A 19971-nucleotide genomic window follows, 5' to 3' on the forward strand; every position below is an offset into this window, starting at 1 on the left:
TCACTTAGTTTAACAAAAAAAAAAAGTTGAAAATTCTGCTTCAAGTCTTTGGGGTTAAAACTTCATTAATTCGAACTTAATTCAAATTCAAAATTTGGTGAAGTGAAAAGAAGAATGGAAGGGGAGTCAAGACACCTGGGTTTTAATTTCAGCCCCATCTTTATTTTAAATTCTTCAGGCTTGAATTTTCCTCATCTGTACTACAAAAAAATTGATGATCTATTTTAGATCATTCTAAATTTTTAAATGAAAACCAATCTTATATTTATCTTTGCATTAGCTATTTAAAAGTATTTAATAAATACGTATTTTGAACAATATGTAAAACTTTCCCAAGGTTGTATGCTCTTTATCCTAGAATAGTATATCAGTTATCTAGCTGCTCTGGGTTCCTTTTTTAAAGAAAATTGGTGGGAAAAGCCTGGAGAAGAGAGGAATGAGTGATGTGAGGTATGGAGGTTTATGAGAGACCTCTTGAGGGTCATAACATGGAAAACTTTGAGAATTATTGCAATCTTATGACCTATATCACCCTCATAGCAGAAGGAGGGAAAAAATGTCCAGTTTTTCATTCAGGCATTGCCACCACCCAATAGCTTTAGAACCAATAGCACAGTCTCCACAAGGCCCTTAAATCTCTCCCAAGATCTACTGAGGATTCTTGTTTTCACTATGAGAAATACAGCTCTGGAGGGATATGGATTAAAAGACATATTTTTATAGTTTGCCTTAGAAGAGAGAGAGAATGTGTGTGTATGTGTTTACTTGTGTGTGCATGTTTCTGTGTATAGACACAAATTTTTCACATAGATCTCAACTTTCAACAAAATAATGATGCTCAGAATCCTGGTCCTGAAGGGACAAATTATATGACAAGAAATTTTAGTTTATTTTTCCACCTGTCTGCTAACTACTCCTAATCCCCCCCACCAATTTCTTCCATCTTCTCTTTTTAAATGATTGCATAGAAGTTGATTACATTACCTGACTTTGGAGAAAATCTCACCTCATTTAGATGCACCTGTGCATGCAGTAATATAAATATGTTTAAGAATTGAATTATAATTTTGTTTGTTGTGTTTGTGTATTTGTATGTGTATGTTTCCTACCAGATCACTGCAATGAATAGTGAGAAAGATTCCTGTTGGAATTTCCAAGAACTGCTTAATGGATGTGTTTACAGTGGTGTGGAAACTTTGGGGAAGGAGCTTTTTATGTTTTTTGGGTTAAAAGCTTTAAGGTAAGATAAATGTGTATCAGCATGTCTTTGTTTTTAAAGAGGTGCTTCTTGTAGGATTCTTCCTGCTATTATATGTCCTAGTAAACCATGACTGATAAAATCCTAAGTAAGTAACTGTAATTGTAAAGTTGTGAATAAATTCAGATTATGATGTCATCATAAATGGAGACATTTGGAGGAGGGGCACATAACCATATATTTTCATTTTTATATGTCAATTTATAAGAGATCGCAAAATGTATTTAGTGATATCTCCATTGTTTACTTTTAACTTTTTTTGTTCTTTAAAAATTAAGATTTTTAACAGTGGATAAAAACATAAATTTTTCAGAATTAATGAGGTTTTATTTCTCTCCTTCCCATTTTTCCCAATTGACAAAAAAGACAAAGAAATAAAAATATTCATATTCAAGCAAAACAAATTCCTATAAAACAAACATTTCAATATATAAAGAACATAAAATTATTATATATAAAACTATTTATATTTTGTAGATAGTAGCTTTGTGACCACTACTATTTCTCTAAGTATATGAAGCAACTCTTTAGTACTCTTAATTGGGATGAGTTGCTAACTTGTGTCAGTGGAGGGAGTTTCTACATATGGAAGTTGTTTACACAGATGAAATCAGCAGACTGAATCAATAAAAACCTGAAAAACAACTCCTCCTTACCTCTCAGGATTATTATAAAGAGAAAGCTTTGTAGAATTTAAAGCACATTGGAAAGAAGTTATTATTACGTCTAGAAATACCAATTTATTGTATATCTGTCTATATATCTACACAGAATATACATACATATGAAAAATTGTTGAGTTACAATTTTGATATAGCCTGACTTTGGGCTGATAAATTTTATTTACAAAATCTAAGATTGACTATCTTAAAAGTTAACATTCTATCTTGAGACATAATTATAAAATAAATAAAACATAAAATGAACAAATTGAAAACATGTAAACTTCTTTTAAAAAAAAAAACTAATGAATCCTATGCTCCTAAACAAAGGAGAATGAGTCACAAATATAGAATGTGACTACAGCATTTGTTAGTGTTTTCCCCTGGCAGTGTTTATCAGATTTGTGGTTTTGTTTTCTGGGTTTTTTTTTTTTTTTTTTTTTTTTGAGTTTTGTTTTTTGTTTTTTTTTTTTGGCTCCTCTTTTCTGTGAGGTCATGTGTTTCCTCTTTCTTGGCAGCTACTGTTATTGGATAACAGCATCAGCTTCTGATCTTTTTTCTAAAATTGGTAACATAATCAAATATCTGCAAGTGCATATAGTTATGATATATTGAAAGTTACATTATTGCTGTAAGAGATGGATGTGATGGGGGGGTGCTGTGGAATTTGGCTGTGACAATGCAATTTACCATGGAATCTGCTAGAGATATATAAGCATTGATACATTATCAATGAGCAGACATAAGGTATGAATTTATTTCTGTGGAATAAGAGAGTTTTTTTTTTTAATTTCAATTTTAACTTTTTAAATCAAATGTCCTTTACTATGCTTATAAGGGGGAAAAAACCCAACACTTCTAAATTCAGGGATATCAGTTGTCCCTCATGTAGTACTAAAATAAGAACACTTTTTGGCTTCTATCTGAGCATTCTGTTCTTATCCTTGAGAAATATGTGATTTAGCATCAAGATGGAGAAAATGCCTAAAGATTGCCTCTATTGTACTCTTTACCTACCAAAGGAAAACATAGATGTAGCATTTTGAAGCTGGTAGAAAGCCTCTAATTGAAGCTGAACTTGGGGACCTAAAATCAATTGTTTATTCTGTAGCAACTTAATTTAGTGTTTTGAATATAGAAGATAATTCAGTTTATTTGCTATATGTAGACTTGTATTGGAAATGGAAGAGATTTTTAGAATGAATTTAAATTAAATATTTTTATAATAAGACGAGTAAATTGACTTGCTCTAATTTAAGATGGTACCAGTCAAGATTAGAAAATGATACTGCTGTATTCCATCTTGCTTTCCTTTATTCATTCCTTTCTTCTAGTTTTATATTTTTCCTTTTAAAATGTGTCATTGATGTGCCTCTTTTTTTTTTATCATTTATATACTTTACAATAATTTTCCCAACTTCCTTATCTCATCCAAATAAGAACCCTCCCATGTAAAAATAAGAAGTATAATTAGACAGAACCCTCAAAACATTGGCCATGCCATTCCATACTTATACTCCAAGAAGTAAAACACGTAATTCATCATTATTACTCAAAAGTTAGGCTTATTCACTCCATCATAATTCTCAACACTCTTGTTCTCTTTTGTGCTATTGTGTGTGTGTGTGTGTGTGTGTGTGTGTGTGTGTGTGTGTGTGAGTGAATTGTTCTGGTTTTGCTAACTTCACTTTGTATCTATTCAAGTTTTTTCAAGTTTATCAAGATTTTTGATATTCCTCATTTTTGCTGCCTAATGATCTATTATATTCTTGTGCCATAATTTGTGTAGCTATTCCACAATCCATATGCAGTTTTCAATGCTTTGCTGTTACAGAAAGTGCTGTCATAAATGTTTGTTATTATATGAGGTAATTACCAATATCTTCAACCTCAAGATATTTTTGGGAGGATTTTTTACCCACTATTATGGTAGGTAATATGTTGAATTATGTTGTTAGTGAATTTTAAAAATTTAATTCCAGATTGCATTTCCTAATTATTGGACCAATTAACAACTTTAATAATGGAGTATTATTAATGTGGGGATTTTCTATAACTCTTCTAGTAGTGACTATTTCTGTCTTTTATCATCTTTGCCAATTTATTAAGTATGAGTTGGAACTACAAAGATGTTTGATTTCCTTCTCTGAATAATAACTTGAAAGACTCATTTTTCATTAACAGCTTGTATTTTGTCTTTTGAAAATTTTTGTCTTTTAATCACTTATTCATTGAAGAGTGGCTCTTGTTCATATCGACTTCCCCAAAATGTGAGATATAAATTGTACCTATGAAGTATACTTGCTGCAAAGATTTTTCCCGCTTAATTATATATCTTTTCCTTTTAGCTGCATTGACTTTGCTTATTCAGAAGCTTTTCACTTTTATGTAACTGGATCAGTTTAATGTTTTGTGATTATCTCTTTCTTTAATTTATTAAGATTTCTTCCCCTTGTCATAATTCTTTAAGACATTGTTTCATTCTCTTCTAGAATTAAAAAATAACATTTTATATTTAGGCTATCAATTTAGAGGTTATTGTGCTATATGATGTGTACAACACTGCTCTTTCACTTTGCTCTCTGTAGCTGACTGGCTATCTAAGCAGTGAAGTTTCAGTCTGGTACCACAGTTAGGAGAATTTATATTAATGTTGGATAAATCTTTCATATATCTTAAATTCCATGATTATAAATTTGCTAAAATCAGGATAAATTTGATTCTCCACTTTTTCACATATTAATTAATGTAATAATACTTCTACTACATACAAAAACTTTACCAATGTACAAATTAAGGGTATTTGGAATGAAGGAGCAGGAGTAGGAACCAAAAGGTTTTCACAAGCAGTATTCAACAATGTATTACATTGTTGTAATATGTAATAAGCAATTGTCATATCAGTATTGAGGTTTTTCCCCCAACAAAGTCTGAGTCACAAAAAATATTGAAGATGCAGGGCTGATTCAGTATCAGGAAAACTATCAGCATAATTGATCATATCAATAACCAAAGCAACAGAAATATGATTATCTCAATAGATGCCGAAAAAGCACCTGGTAAAATCCAATATCAATTCCTGTTAAAAACACTGGAGAATATAGAAATGAATAGTTTTTGATAAGTGGCATATGGCTAAAACTATCAGCAAGCTTATTTGTAGCAAGGATAAACTAGAAGCATTCCCAATAAGATCGGGGTAAAACAAGGTTGCCCATTATCACCACTACTTTTCAATACTGTACTAGAAATGTTAATTTTAGTAAAAGAGTAGAAAAAGAAATTGAAGGAATTAGAGTAGGTAATGAAGAAACAAAATTGATGAGTCTTTGCAGATAGTATGATATACTTAGAGAATCATAGAAAATCAACTAAAAAACTATTAGGAACAATTAACTTTAGCAAAGTTGCAGGATCTAAAAGAAACCCATATAAATTATTGGCATTTCTGTATGTAACCAACAAAGTACAGCAGCAAGTAAGTGTAATAAAAAGAGAATCCCCATTTAAAATATTTGTAGATAATATAAAAGTATTTGGGAGTCTACCTGCTAATACAAACCCAGGAACTATATGAACACAATTACAAAATATTTTTCACAGAAAATTACATGTAAACAATTTGAAGAATATCAAGTTCTTCATGGGTAGGCCAAGTTAATAAAATAAAAAAGACAATTCTACCTAAATTAATTTATATAAGTATATGATATTTGTATTGCCATACCAGACAGCCAAGAAATTACTTTTTACATTCATCTAGAAGAATAAAAGGCCAAGATTTTAAAAGAAATTTTTTGAAAATGCAAAGGAAGGTGACCTAGTTCTCTCAGACTTAAAACTATATTATAAAATAGCAGTCATCAAAACCATTTGGTATTGGCTAAGAAATACAATAGTGGGTCAGTGGAAATAGATTAAGTTCACAAGACACAGTCGTCAATGACTACAGTAATAATAGTGTTTGAGAAATCCAAAGACTCCAGCTTCTGGGATAAAAACTCACTGTTTGGCAAAAAAAAAAAAAAAAAAAAATATGCTAGAAAATAGTGAGACAGAAATTAGGCATTGATCAACACCTAATACCTTACACCAAGATAAGGTCAAAATGGGTTCATGATTTAGACATGAAGGGTGATACTATAAGCAAATTAAGGGGAACAAGATCTGTAGAAAAGACAGGGCTTATGGCCAAAGAAGAACTAGAGGAAATTATGAAATGCAAAATAGATAATTTTGATTCTATTAAATTAAAAAGGTTTTGTACAAACAAAATCAATGCAGCCAAAATTGGAAAGGAAGCAGAAAGTTGGGGGGAAATTGTTGCATCCAATGTTTCTAATAAAAGCCTCGCTTCTAAAATATATAGAGAATTGACTCAAATATATAAGAATAGAAGCCATTTATTGATAAATGGTCAAAGGATGTGAACATTTTTCAGATGAAGAAATTAAAGCCATTTTAGTCATATGAAAAAATGCTCTAAATCACTATTGATCTAGAGAAATGCAAATTAAGACAACTCTGAGGTACCATTTCACACCTCTCAGATGGGCTAAAATGACATGAAAAGATAATGATAAAAGTTGGAGGAGATGTAGGGAACCTGGAACATTAAAGCAATGTTGGTGGAATTGTGAACTGATCCAACAATTCTGGAGGGAAATTTGGAAACATGCCCAAAGGGCTGTAAAATTATGCATTCCCTTTGATCTAGCAGTGCCCCTAGTGAGTCTGCATTCCAAATAATTATAAAAAAGGGAAAAGGTGTAAGGGTCCAAAGAAAGGTCAGGCAAGCTCAATTGAGATGTAAGTAGACCACTGGTCTTTATCCGGGTATGTGCTTAAGAGTTGAGTACTTAGGGACTTCCTTCATGGGTGGGACCTCCACCTCTGGTGGGAACCTAATTCTCCCTCTGAAGTCTCGGTCAAGTTCAGGATATAGACTTCATCATTGATTGGCTTGTGTCTGTGACCTCATTGACCCTATTTAAGCTTGGGACAAGAAGCACCCTTCCCTTTTTCCCTCTCTTTTCTCTTCCTTTTCTCTTTCCTCTTACCACCTGGAGCCTGGACTGGGAGGTCACTACTATGGTAGAGTAGATGTGATTTAGGGGAATAAAGTTTAAGGTTGCTGATTTAAACTCTCGGGTGCTCTGTTATGCTTCAACTACTTTCTGTGAGATAGTAGCCAGAGGATTCTGAGGACCTCAAAATAGAGGTGAGATTGATGATATTATATTTGCCAGTTTTTCTCTGATAGGCCTGGAATAAGGATCCATTAGCATTAGTTAGGGAGAGTAAATATACCCTAGCAAAAAGGACCTACAAGTGAAAAAATGTTTGTAGCAGCGACTTATGTGGTAGCAAGGAAATTGAGTGGGTATCCATCAGTTGGGCAATGGCTAAATAAGTTATGGTATATGAATGTAATGGAATATTATAGTTCTATAAGAAATAATGAGCAGACTGATTTCAGGAAATCCTGAAAATATTTACAATGTTCAGTTAAGTGAGTAGAACCAAGGGAACATTGTACACAGTAGCAACAATAACATGTGATGATCAACTGTGATAGACTAGGTTCTTTTCAATAATAGGATAATTCAAGTAAATTCCAATAGACTTTCAGAGAGAGAATTATGGAGACTGATGATGGATCAAAACATAGTATTTTCATCTTTTTGTTGTTTACTTGTTTTTCTTTCTTTTTCATGTTTTCTTTTTCCCCTTTTAATCTAATTTTTCTTGTGAAGAATGGAAATATGTTTAGAAGAATTGCACAGGTTTAAGCTTGTTTGCTCTTTGGGGTGGGGAAAAAAGGGGAAGGAAGAAAAATTTTGAACATAAGGTTTTGAAAAGATGAATGCTGAAAACTATGTTTGCATGCATTTGGAAAAGTAAAAAAAACTATTATTAAAAATTGAAGCTTCCATACAATATGTAATAGAAATAATCATGTTCAATAATTACAAACACGATCATAAACATGAGATAAGGCGTAAAATAAGAAAAAAATGTTTATCATAAGCACTATGAAGGAGAAGATTCAGAGAATAGTTCCCAAAAGTCTTGGTATATTGTTTCCTTATTGTCATTTTCTTGGATGAAATTATTGATTGTTTTCATGATCTGTTGTTTGATTCATTTTTTTTTTAGGATTATTTGGTGTCCAATTAATTTTTAGTCTATCTTTTCATAGCCCTTTGTTACATTCAATGTTTAGTGCATCATAATCTGAAAAAATAAATTTAATATTTTTGCCTTTTTGGATTTGATTGTGAGTTTTTTTGTTTGGTTGGTTAGTTTTGGTTTTGGGCTTTTTTTTTTACTGAGACATTTGAGGTTAAGTGATTTGTCCAGGATCACACAGCTAGGAAGTATTAAGTGTCTGAAAGCAGATTTGAACTCAGGTCCTCCTGATTTCAGGGCTGGTGCTGTATCCCTTGTGCCACCTAGCTGCCCCTACTACTGATTGTGAGGATTTTAATGACCTAATATATGGTCAAGTTTTGTGTAGGGCAATGCAGCATTGAGCAAAAGGTATAATCCTTTCTATCATTTCTATTTCAAGTTTCTCTAGAGAGCTGCCATATGTAATTTTTCTAAAATTCTATTCACTTCTTTACTTCTTTTTTATATATTTTATGGTTAAACTTAATTAGATCTGAGAGGTAGAGGTTGAGGTCCCCCACTAGTATAGTTTTGCTGCTTGTTTCTTCCTATAATTCACTTAACTTTAACAAAATTTTGGATACTATACCACTTGGTGAATATCTGTTTAGCATTGCTATTACTCATTTGTCTCTGATATCTTTTGAGAAACTATAGTTTTCTTCCTTATCCCTTTTAATTAGACCTATTTATTCTTTTGTTTTGTCTGAGATCAGGATTGCTACCCCTGCTTTTTTTTTTTTTTTTTTTTTTTTTTCTTTTTACTTCAGCTGAAGCACAATATATCCTGCTCTAGCCTTTTACCCTATATGTATCTTTGCTTCAAATGTGTTTCTTCTAAATAGCATATTATAGCATTCTGGTTTTTATCTATTCTGCTATTTCTGTTTTATAAGAGAGTTCATCCCATTCTTATTCACAGTTGTGATTACTGTGCATGGCCCTCCATCCTGTTTTCCCCCATTTGTTTTTGTCTTTCTTTTTACTCTGTTTCTCTTTCAAAACTCTTTTTGATGAATAATGCAAAACAAAGGAAAATGAACCAATGCCTGATGAAATTCTTGCATAGGGAAACCTGGAAGTCACATGCAAACTATCACAAAGATTAGAGGAGCATCATTTACAAATTGTATCACATATTAACCAAAATGTGTACCCTTGTAATATATAATGAATGGAGAAAGCTTTCTAGGCTATGCTTGTCAAGCTTCCTGGTTTTTTATGCTATTTAAATTCTAGACCGTGAGAATATCTAAAAAGGTGCTTTGACATATTTTGAATATGTTAATGAGCTAACCTCACTGTGGCACAAATAGGTGTTGGTCTGTTCCCCACCACCACCAAAATCATATAAAAATGAGACCTCAAACTGTTGTCCCTGAGTCCATTTCCATTGGGTTTATGCTGCTTAAAGCTCTCAGCTCTAATTCATGTTTTTATGACGGATATTCTTGGTCTCTCCCCTTCCCCATCTTTGTTCTTATGTTATTTGACTCCTTTCATCATTCCGTCACCCTATTTCTGTCTTCTTCCTCTGTACTTTTGTTCCTGTTTGTTTTTATGCCTTCTGTGATTGCCATTTCATTTTCTGTTACCAGTTGTGGTTTTTCTTGGCAAGTACTCAAAGATCCAGGTGTGCATGCCCCCATTTTACAATTGACAAATTAATTATCAGTTCACCTATCCTTCCCTTTCTTAACCTCTCCAGATGCCAGTGCCTCCCACTCCCAAAATTCTTTTGTCTTTACTTTGTTACATGTATTATATTTGTTTACATATGTATGTCTTCCTTCCTTAAACGGAATTTAAAACTTCATTGAGAACTAGAACTGTGTCACTTTTGTTATTTCTGGTCCAAGTGCCTAATACAGTGCCTGATGGATGGCTACATAATAAATGCTGGTTGATTGCTCTTATTCACCCGACTTTTATCCCTCCTACAGTTAAAAACCATATCTCCTTACAAATGCTCCTTATAATTTCTCAGAATGAATTCTACTTTTATAGGCTACTATTCAATTACTAATATATGGCTCATTTCTCACCCTTAGGTAATTTTAAGCCTCTTGGTAATTTTCATGAGAAACTATCCCATTTACCATAATGCATTTCTCATTGACAGTAATGAGAAACCTAGTATTGATTCATTCAGGCTTACAGATGCTCAAAATGTATGCCTAATAGTGATATCACAGAAAAATGTTTGCTTTGAAGTTCTCTTTAATTATATTTAAAAATCACATCTTGACCAAAATGCTAAAATATTGTTTTAGGGAACTTTTTTGTTAAATGAAACTTTTTTACTTCCAAATAATTGTCTAATAATGGATCAGTTTTCTCACCTAAAAAAACTGAGGGATTGAACTACAACTTTAAATTTGTGAGTCTTTAAACCTAGGGAAAATTTTTGCGTATCAGTCATAATTGACTATCATGCTATATCCTTTTTTTTTTTTTTTTTTTTTTTTTTTTTTTTTTTTTTTTTTGGTTAAAAAAATTAAGTGCTTTACACCTAGCTCTTGGTCTGAAAGAATATACAATAAAGTGACTGATGATAATAATACAAATAATTATTGAGCATTCACAAATACAAAGGCATTTAAACTTTTTTTCTTAGTAAAGGAGGTAGGTTTGGCATTGTCAGCATTGTTAAGGGGACTGTATTTATAGAATCACTGAGTTTGGAAGGGGCTTTAGAAAATGTCTAATTCTAGTGTAACTCTAGTGAAAATTTATTTTGTTATCTCTGCAACTTCCATCCATAATTCTGCTGTTTGAGATTAAATTTTTAAAAATCTAATTCACAGGGTAAACTAACTTCAAATTGAATGAAATAGCAATTGATTTGCAGTTGACATAGTGGTAGCTAATCATTTGAAATTTTTTAAATTGTTAAATATTCTCTTATTTCTTTTTATGTTTTTAAGGCATTTTAATTTGCTATTTATATTCTTTTAATGAAATTTTTTTTGAAAAAGAATGTAATTTTGATATGAGAAGCAGCTTGGCAAAGTAGACCTGGGTTCTAGATCTGCACATAATCTTCTCTATGGCCATCAGCAAGGCACTTAACTCTCAGACAATTCTCAAAGACTATAAGTTTATTAAAAATTATAGGTCTGCAGTGGTAGAAGCATTTTCCACACTAGGAATTTCCTATGAAAACAAAATTATGCATGCACTCCAGAGTCCAAGATAATGAGGCCAACTGCACAAACACTAGTTGAAAAAGAGCTTATTTATGAGTATACTTTTTTTGTCAAAACAACATATGGCTGAAACCTGAAATAAACATTGGAGAGCATCTAATTCTCAGTTTTCAGTGATTTTCCTTATACATACATACATACATACATATATATGTATATGTGTGTGTGTGTGTGTGTGTGTATGTGTATATATAGATCCCCAGTTAGTAAACTCTGTATTTGTCTACTTCTTGTAATGTAATATATAAATTCCTATTTGTATTTATTGTTACCTTTTTCTTAACCCTACATCAAAATAATTTAAATGGAGTGATTTGTTTCCTTATTTATTCTTTCCATAATAATTGTACTTATTTAGCTTTTTTGTACTTATTTTCTTTGTTGTATTTTTATTAGGAATATTCTACTTATCCCTTTATTTAACATCGATATCTTTTCATTGGTAATTAAATTCAAGGTAGCAGGAGACATTAAATATACATATGTATATATAATAAATTATATACATAATTTTTCTAGTTACAAAACAATTATAAAGATTTGTTTTTAAAATTGAGTTCCAGATATTCTCCTTTCCTCTCCCTCCCCATTGAGAAGATACATTTCTATAAAAATCATGTTGTGAAAAAAAGCATGTCTCCCCTCACCCCCACTCCAAAAAAAATCTTTAAAAAATAAAGTTTAAAAAAAAAAAAAGTGTTGAGGACTTCCGGCCAAGATAGCTGAGTGGAGACAGACAGCTGCTTGAGCTCCACATTTACTCTCAGAACTTATTTCATGACAAGCCTTGGAGTTAATGCTTGACCGGAAAAGAAACCCACAAACAATCACCAACAGAAGATTTCCTTGAAATTTGACAGAGAAGGTCTGTGTTTGCTTGGGGGAGGGTCGAACAGAATGGGCCCAGGCTGAGGACAAGCAGCTCACTCAGCTCAGACCGTAGAGGGGAGGGGTATGATCTCTTCCGCTTCTACAAAAAGACTTTTACCCCAGTGTGGATGTTCCGTCTTGACAGCAACCTAGGAGCAGCAGAGAGGGTGTAAACACCGGAGGTGACGAATAAAACCCCAGAAAGCCAGTGTCTCTCAGAGCCCGGCCACCCCCAATCCCCACCTGGAGTGACTCAGTGCGTTCTCAGAGCCTCAGAGCAAAGAACAACACAGCCATCTCTGTCCACGATGCTCTCCTGGCAGTTACTATTACTAATCTGTCCTAGGCCCAACAGAGTACCTTTGACTACTGACCTTTGCAGTGTGAACTCTACCCAGCTCACCTCCTCTGAGGCCTTCAAAGGTCTCTGGCCATGATCTCGTGAATCTATAGCTTAATAACCAGTAGAGTGCTCAAGAACAGCCACGTGTAATCTTAAAAGCCTTTATTATACCTACTCACATAATGCCCTGACTTGTTGGTTCCCGAGTGAACATTTGGTCAGAAGACCCACGTGTTCACTACCAAAATCCTTACCTCTTTTGGCTATCCATCTTGGCTTGGCCACCCAGGCTAAGGAGCCAAGGCTAGTGGCTCGCTGCTGCCCTACCCCCAGTCTGTAGAGGAAGCTCGGTAACATCATCCAGCCCCATCCCCCCTAAAACAGACCAATTGTTTCTCTTGTCAATTTGTTTTCTTTGATTCCCACTCTGACAAAAGGAACAAAACATTTAAAAGGGCTCTAACCATTGACAGCTTCTGCATGGAGAGAAAGCAGACTTCAAATACTGAGGAGACTAAAAGCAGACTGTCCCCAGAGGAATCCCCTAAGGGGGATATGAGCTGCTCCTCAATACAAAATAATCTCATAGAGGAAATCAAAAAGGCTTTCACAAGAGAGCTAGAAGAGAAATGGGAAAAGGAAAGGGAAGCTTGGCAAGAGAGCCTGAAGAAGTTATCCAGAGTAGATAAAGAGATCAAATCATTGAGAAATAAAATTACTGCATTAGAAAAGATAAACAATTCCAAGGAAAACAGGATTAGTCAGCTGGAAAAAGAAAACAGCTCTCTAAAAAATAAAATGGATGAAATGGAAAAAAAAAAAATTCCATAGAAGATGATAAAAACTCAATTGGTCAATTACAAAAAGATATAAAAAAAGTGAGTGAAGAAAAGACATCATTGAAAATTAGAATGGAACAAGTAGAAATGAAAGACTCAAGGAGAAACCAAGAAGTAGTCAAGCAAAACCAGAAAAACGAAATAATTGAAAAGAATGTCAAGTACCTTATTGGAAAGACAACAGACCTGAAAAACAGATCCAGGAGAGACAATTCGAGGATAATCGGACTCCCTGAAAACTGTGATGAAAAAAAGAGCCTGGACACTATTTTCCAGGAAATTATCAAAGAGAACTGCCCAGAGGTTTTAGAAACAGAGGGTAAAATAGACATTGAAAAAATTCATCAATCACCTAATGAAAGGGACCCTAAAATCAAAATGCCAAGAAATATAGTGGCCAAGTTCAGGAACCATCAGATGAAAGAAAAAATATTGGAAGCTGCTAGAAAAAAGCAATTCAGATATGGAGGAGACACAATAAGGATAACCCAGGTTCTAGCAGCATCCACATTAAAAGAACGAAGGGCCTGGAACATGATATTCCGAAAGGCTAAGGAACTTGGTATGCAGCCAAGAATAACTTACCAAGCAAAAATGAGCATCGTTTTCCAGGGAAGAAGATAGACATTTAATGAAATGAATGAATTCCATCTATTCTTGATGAAAAAAAACCAGACCTACATAAAATGTTTGATCTTCAAATACAGAACTCAAGTGATTTCTAAAAAGGTAAAAAGAAATCTTGATAACTATACTTCTGCCATAAAAATATGTAAAGAACATAAGTATAATTTGTCCTAGAAACTAGAGGCAGAAAGGAAATTATATCATAAAAAAGTGTAAAGTGGTGGTACTACATCTCATGAAGAGGCAAAGGTAACCTATCATATCTGAGAGAAAGGAAGGAGAGAGATGAACATAGTGTGTATCAATAGACATATTCGATTTATGGTGAAACTTTCCACTTCATTGAAAAGTGAGAGGGAAGGAGTAAGCTAAGGGGAAGGGAATACAGAAATTGTGAGGTAAAGGGGTAAAATAAGGGGAGGAGCTTTAAGGTGGGGGAGGGATCCTAAAAAGGGAGGGCTGTGAAAAGCAAGTGGTGTTCACAAGTTTAATACTGGGTAGGGGGGTAAGAGGGAAGGAAAGGGGAAAAGCATAAGCAGGGGTTAATAGGATGGCAAGCAATATGGAATTAGTCCTTCTAACCATAAATGTGAATGGGGCAAACTGCCTCATAAAGAGGAAGCAGTTAGCAGACTGGATTAAAAGTCAGAATCCTACTATATGTTGTTTACAGGAAACACACCTGAAACAGGGTGATACATTCAAACTAAAAGTAAAAGGGTGGAGCAGAATCTACTATGCTTCAGGCAAAGCCAAAAAAGCAGGGGTAGCCATCCTCATCTCAGATCAAGCAAAAACAGAAAGGAGTATACTTTCTTCTCAGCAGTTCATGGAACCTATACAAAAATTGATCATATACTAGGACATAAAAACCTCAAAATCAAATGCAGTAAGGCAGAAATAGTAAATGCATCCTTTTCAGACCACAGTGCAATTAAAATTAAATTTAATAAAAAGCCAGGGGAAAATAGACCAAAAAATAATTGGAAACTAAATAATCTTATACTAAAGAATGATTGGGTGAAATAGCAAATCATAGGCATAATTATTAATTTCACCCAAGAAAATGACAATAATGAGACATCATACCAAAATGTGTGGGATACAGCCAAAGCAGTAATAAGGGGAAGTTTTATATCTCTAGAGGCCTACTTGCATAAAATAGAGAAAGAGCGGGTCAACGAATTGGGTTTACAACTAAAATCACTAGAAAAAGAACAAATTTAAAAACTCCAGACAACATGAAACTTGAAATTCTAAAAATAAAAGGTGAAATTAATAAAATTGAAAGTAAAAAGAAACTATTGAATTAATTAATAAAAATAAGAGTTGGTTCTATGAAAAAACCAAAAAAATAGACAAATCCTTTGTAAACGTGATTAAAAAAAGGAAAGAGAAAAAGCAAATTGTTAGTCTTGAAAATGAAAAGGGAGAACTCACCACTAATGAAGAGGAAATAGGAGCTACTTTGCCCAACTTCATGCCAATAAATTCGATAACTTAAATGAAATGGAAGAATACCTTCAAAAATATAACTTGCCCAGATTAACAGAGAAAGAAGTAAGTAGTCTAAATAGTCCCATTTCAGAAAAAGAAATAGAATGCTTGTTCTATTAACCAACTCCCTAAGAAAAAATCCCCAGGACCAGATGGATTTACTTGTGAATTCTACGAAACATTTAAAGAACAACTAAGTCCAATGCTATATAAACTATTTGAAAAAATAGTGATTGAAGGAGTTCTACCAAATTCCTTTTATGCCACAGACATTGTACTGATACCTAAACCAGGTAGGCTGAAAACTGAGAAAATCAATCTCCCTGATGAATATTGATGCTAAAATCTTAAATAAAATATTAGCAAAAAGACTACAGAAAATCATCCCCAGGATAATACACTATGACCAAGTGGGATTTATACCAGGAATGTAGGGCTTGTTCAATATTAGGAAAACTATTAGCATAATCGACTATATCAATAACCAAATTAACAAAAAACATATGATCATCTCAATAGATGCAGAAAAAGCATTTGATAAAATCCAACATCCATTCCTACTATAAACACTTGAGAATATAGGAATAAATGGACTGTTCCTTAAAATAATAAGGAGCATATATTTAAAACCGTCAGTAAACATCATATGTAATGGTGATAAACTAGAACCTTTCCCTGTAAGATCAGGAGTGAAACAAGGTTGTCCACTACACCATTACTATTCACCATTGTACTAGAAATGCTAGACTTGGCAATAAGAGCCGAGAAAGAAATTCAAGGAATTAGAGTAGGTAATGAGGAAATGAAACTATCACTCTTTGCAGATGACATGATGGTATACTTAGAGAACCTGAAAGACTCTGTTAAAAAGCTATTAGAAATAATTCAGAATTTTAGCAAAGTTGCAGGACACAAAATAAATCGACATAAATCCTGAGGATTTTTATACATTACCAACACAATCCAAGAGCAAGAGATACAAAGAGAAATTCCATTCAAAATAACTGTCGATAGTATAAAATATTTGGGAATATATCTACCAAAGGAAAGTCTGGAATTATATGAGCAAAATTACGAAACACTTGCCACAAAAATAGTCATATTTACATAATTGGAAAGACATTAAGTGCTCTTGGGTAGGCCGAGCAAATATAATTAAGATGATAATACTCCCTAAACTAATTTATTTATTTAGTGCTATACTAATCAGACTCCCAAGAAACTATTTTAATGACCTAGAAAAAATAACAACAGAATTCATATGGAAGAACAAAAGGTTGAGAATTTCAAGGGAAGTAATGAAAAAAAAAATTAAATGAAGGTGGTCTAGCTGTACCTGATCTAGAACTATATTATAAAGCAGCAGTTACCAAAACCATTTGGCATTGGCTAAGAAATAGACTAGTTGATCAGTGGAATAGGTTAGATTCACAGGGCAAGCTAGTGAATAAAAATAGCATTCTAGTCTTTGACAAACCTAAAGATCCCAACTTTTGGGATAAGAATTCATTATTTGACAAAAACTGCTGGGAAAACTGGAAATTAGTATGGCAGAAACTAGGCATGGATCCACATTTAACACCACATACTAAGATAAGATCAAAATGGGTCCGTGATTTATGCATAAAGAATGAGATCATAAATAAATTAGAATGAACATAGGATAGTTTACCTCTCAGACTTGTGGAGGAGGAAAGAATTTGTGTCCAGAGGTGAACTAGAGATCATTATTGATCACAAAATAGAAAGTTTTGATTACATCAAATTAAAAATCTTTTGTAAAAACAAAACTAATGCAAGCAAGATTAGAAGGGAAGTAACAAATTGGGAAAACATTTTTACAGTTAAAAGTTCTGATAAAGGCCTCATCTCCAAAACATACAGAGAATTGACTTTAATTTATAAGAAATCAAGCCATTCTCCAATTGATAAATGGTCAAAGAATAGGAACAGACAATTTTCAGATGATGACATTGAAACTATTTCCACTCATATGAAAGAGTGTTCCAAATCACTATTGATCAGAGAAATGCAAATTAAGACAACTCTGAGATACCACTACACAGATTAGCTAAGATGACAGGAACAAATAATGATGAATGTTGGAGGGGATGTGGAAAAACTGGGACACTGATGCATTGTTGGTGGAGTTGTGAAAGAATCCAACCATTCTGGAGAGCAATCTGGAACTATGCCCAAAAAGTTATCAAACTGTGCATACTCTTTGACCCAGCAGTGCTACTACTGGGCTTATTTCCCAAGGAAATACTAAAGATGAAAAAGGGACCTATATGTGCCAAAATGTTTGTGGCAGCCCTTTTTGTAGTGGCTAGAAACTGGAAAATGAATGGATGTCCATCAATTAGAGAATGGTTAAAATGGGTTAAAATGGGTTCATGACCTAGGCATGAAAAATGAGATTATAAATAATTTAGAGGAACATGGGATAACATAACATTCATATACCATAATTTACCCAACCATTCTCCAATTGATGGACATCCATTCATTTTCCAGTTTCTAGCCACTACAAAAAGGGCTGCCACAAACATTTTGGCACATACAGGTCCCTTTCTCATCTTTAGTATTTCTTTGGGATATTAGCCCAATAGTGGCACTGCTGGATCAAAGGGTATGCACAGTTTAATAACATTTTGTGCATAGTTCTAAATTGCTCTCCAGAATGGGTGGATTCTTTCACAACTCCACCAACAATGTATTTGTGTCCCAGTTTTCCCACATCCCCTCCACATTCATCATTATTTGTTCCTGTCATCTTAGCCAATCTGACAGGTGTGTAGTGGTATCTCAGAGTTGTCTTAATTTGCATCTCTCTGATCAGTAGAAATTTGGAACACTCATATGAGTGAATATAGTTTCAATTTCATCATCTGAAAATTGTCTGTTCACATGCTTTGACCATTTATCAATTGGAGAATGGTTTGATTTCTTATAAATTAGAGTCAGTTCTCTATAGATTTTGGGAATGAGGCTTTTATCAGAACCTTTAACTGTAAAAATATTTTCCCAATTTGTTACTTGTCTTCTAATTTTGTTTGCATTAGTTTTGTTTGTACAAAAGCTTTTTAATTTGATGTAATCAAAATCTTCTATTTTGTGATCAATAATTATCTCTAGTTCTCCTTTGGTCATAAATTCCTTCCTCCTCCACAGGTCTGAGAGGTAGACTATCCTCTTCTCCTCTAATATATTTATGATCTCATTCTTTATGCATAAATCACGGACCCATTTTGATCTTATCTTGGTATATGGTGTTAAATGTGGGTCCATATCTAATTTCTGCCATACTAATTTCCAGTTTTCCCAACAGTTTTTTCAAATAATGAATTCTTATCCCAAATGTTGGTATCTTTGGGTTTGTCAAACACTAGATTGCTATAGTTGTACCCTATTTCAACAGGATGATTTCAGAAAGGCCTGGAGAGACTTACATGAACTGTGTGAAATGATCCGGACCAGGAGATCATTATATAATTCAACAATGATACTATGTGATGATCAGACCTGATAGATGTGGCCTTTTTCAACAATGAGATGAACCAAATCAGTTCCAATAGAGCAGTAATGAACTGAACCAGGCATACCCAGCGAAAGAACTGTGGGAGATGACTATGAACCGCTACATACAGAATTCCCAATCCCTCTATTTTTGTCCACCTGCACTTTTTATTTCCTTCACAGGCTAATTGTATACTATCTCAAAGTCCTATTGTTTTTGTGCAGCAAAACACTTATTTGGACAAGTATACATATATTGTACTTAATTTATACTTTAAAAAATAAATAAATAAATGCTTATTGAAAAAAAAAAGTGTGCTGCTTCAGGCAGTATTAAGACATAATTCTTTCTTTGAGTGTAGATAGCATTTTTTCATTATAAATTCTTCAGAATAGTCTTAAATCATTGAGGATACATTATTTTTGAAATGCTATTTTAGTTCCTTTGCTTTTCAGACTGGTTTTCCATTCTTTCTTGTGCTTTCTCATTGCTGAGGAATAATCTTGTGTTTTTCAGATTTCCTTTATTTTATATTTGGAGAGCTTTCTCTTGGCTTCTTCTAGAATTTGTTGTTTGTCATGGACAGAATTAAAATTTAACTACTGTCTATCTTCAAATTAGAAGAGCAAGTTTTTCTTTTTATTTGTCTGGAGGCTATTTGTGAATTCTTTCCATTTATATTTTAGTTTTTATATTCAGAAATTCTGCACAGTTTTCTTGATTATGTCCTGCATTACAGAAGTTACTTCTACATATCCTGTCTTCACAATCAACTGCTTTAGTTTCATAGTTCATATATATATATATATTTTAACATTGTTGCCTTTTGTTTTATGCTAAACTTTTTCTCCTCAAAATTTTAATCATTCATTCCCTTGGAGAATTTTTTCATTGTAGATTCAATTTTATCTATTCTCCTAATAGACTTTTAAAAATTTTTCTTTGAGAACTCTAAATTTTAAACTATAGTCA

At 33.2% G+C, this 19971-nt stretch overlaps 1 protein-coding gene across 1 annotated transcript in view; it reads left to right on the top strand.

Annotated features, from left to right (window-relative positions):
• NEIL3 (nei like DNA glycosylase 3) overlaps nucleotides 1-19971 on the top strand; it is a 70705-nt gene that overhangs the window by 14527 nt on the left and 36207 nt on the right. The window contains exon 2 of the mRNA XM_074276787.1: nucleotides 1113-1240. Coding sequence (XP_074132888.1) covers nucleotides 1113-1240 — 128 coding nt within the window. The remainder of the gene's footprint in view (nucleotides 1-1112; nucleotides 1241-19971) is intronic.

This window comes from Sminthopsis crassicaudata, chromosome 6 (assembly GCF_048593235.1).
Source record: "Sminthopsis crassicaudata isolate SCR6 chromosome 6, ASM4859323v1, whole genome shotgun sequence".
Lineage (NCBI taxonomy): Eukaryota > Metazoa > Chordata > Mammalia > Dasyuromorphia > Dasyuridae > Sminthopsis > Sminthopsis crassicaudata.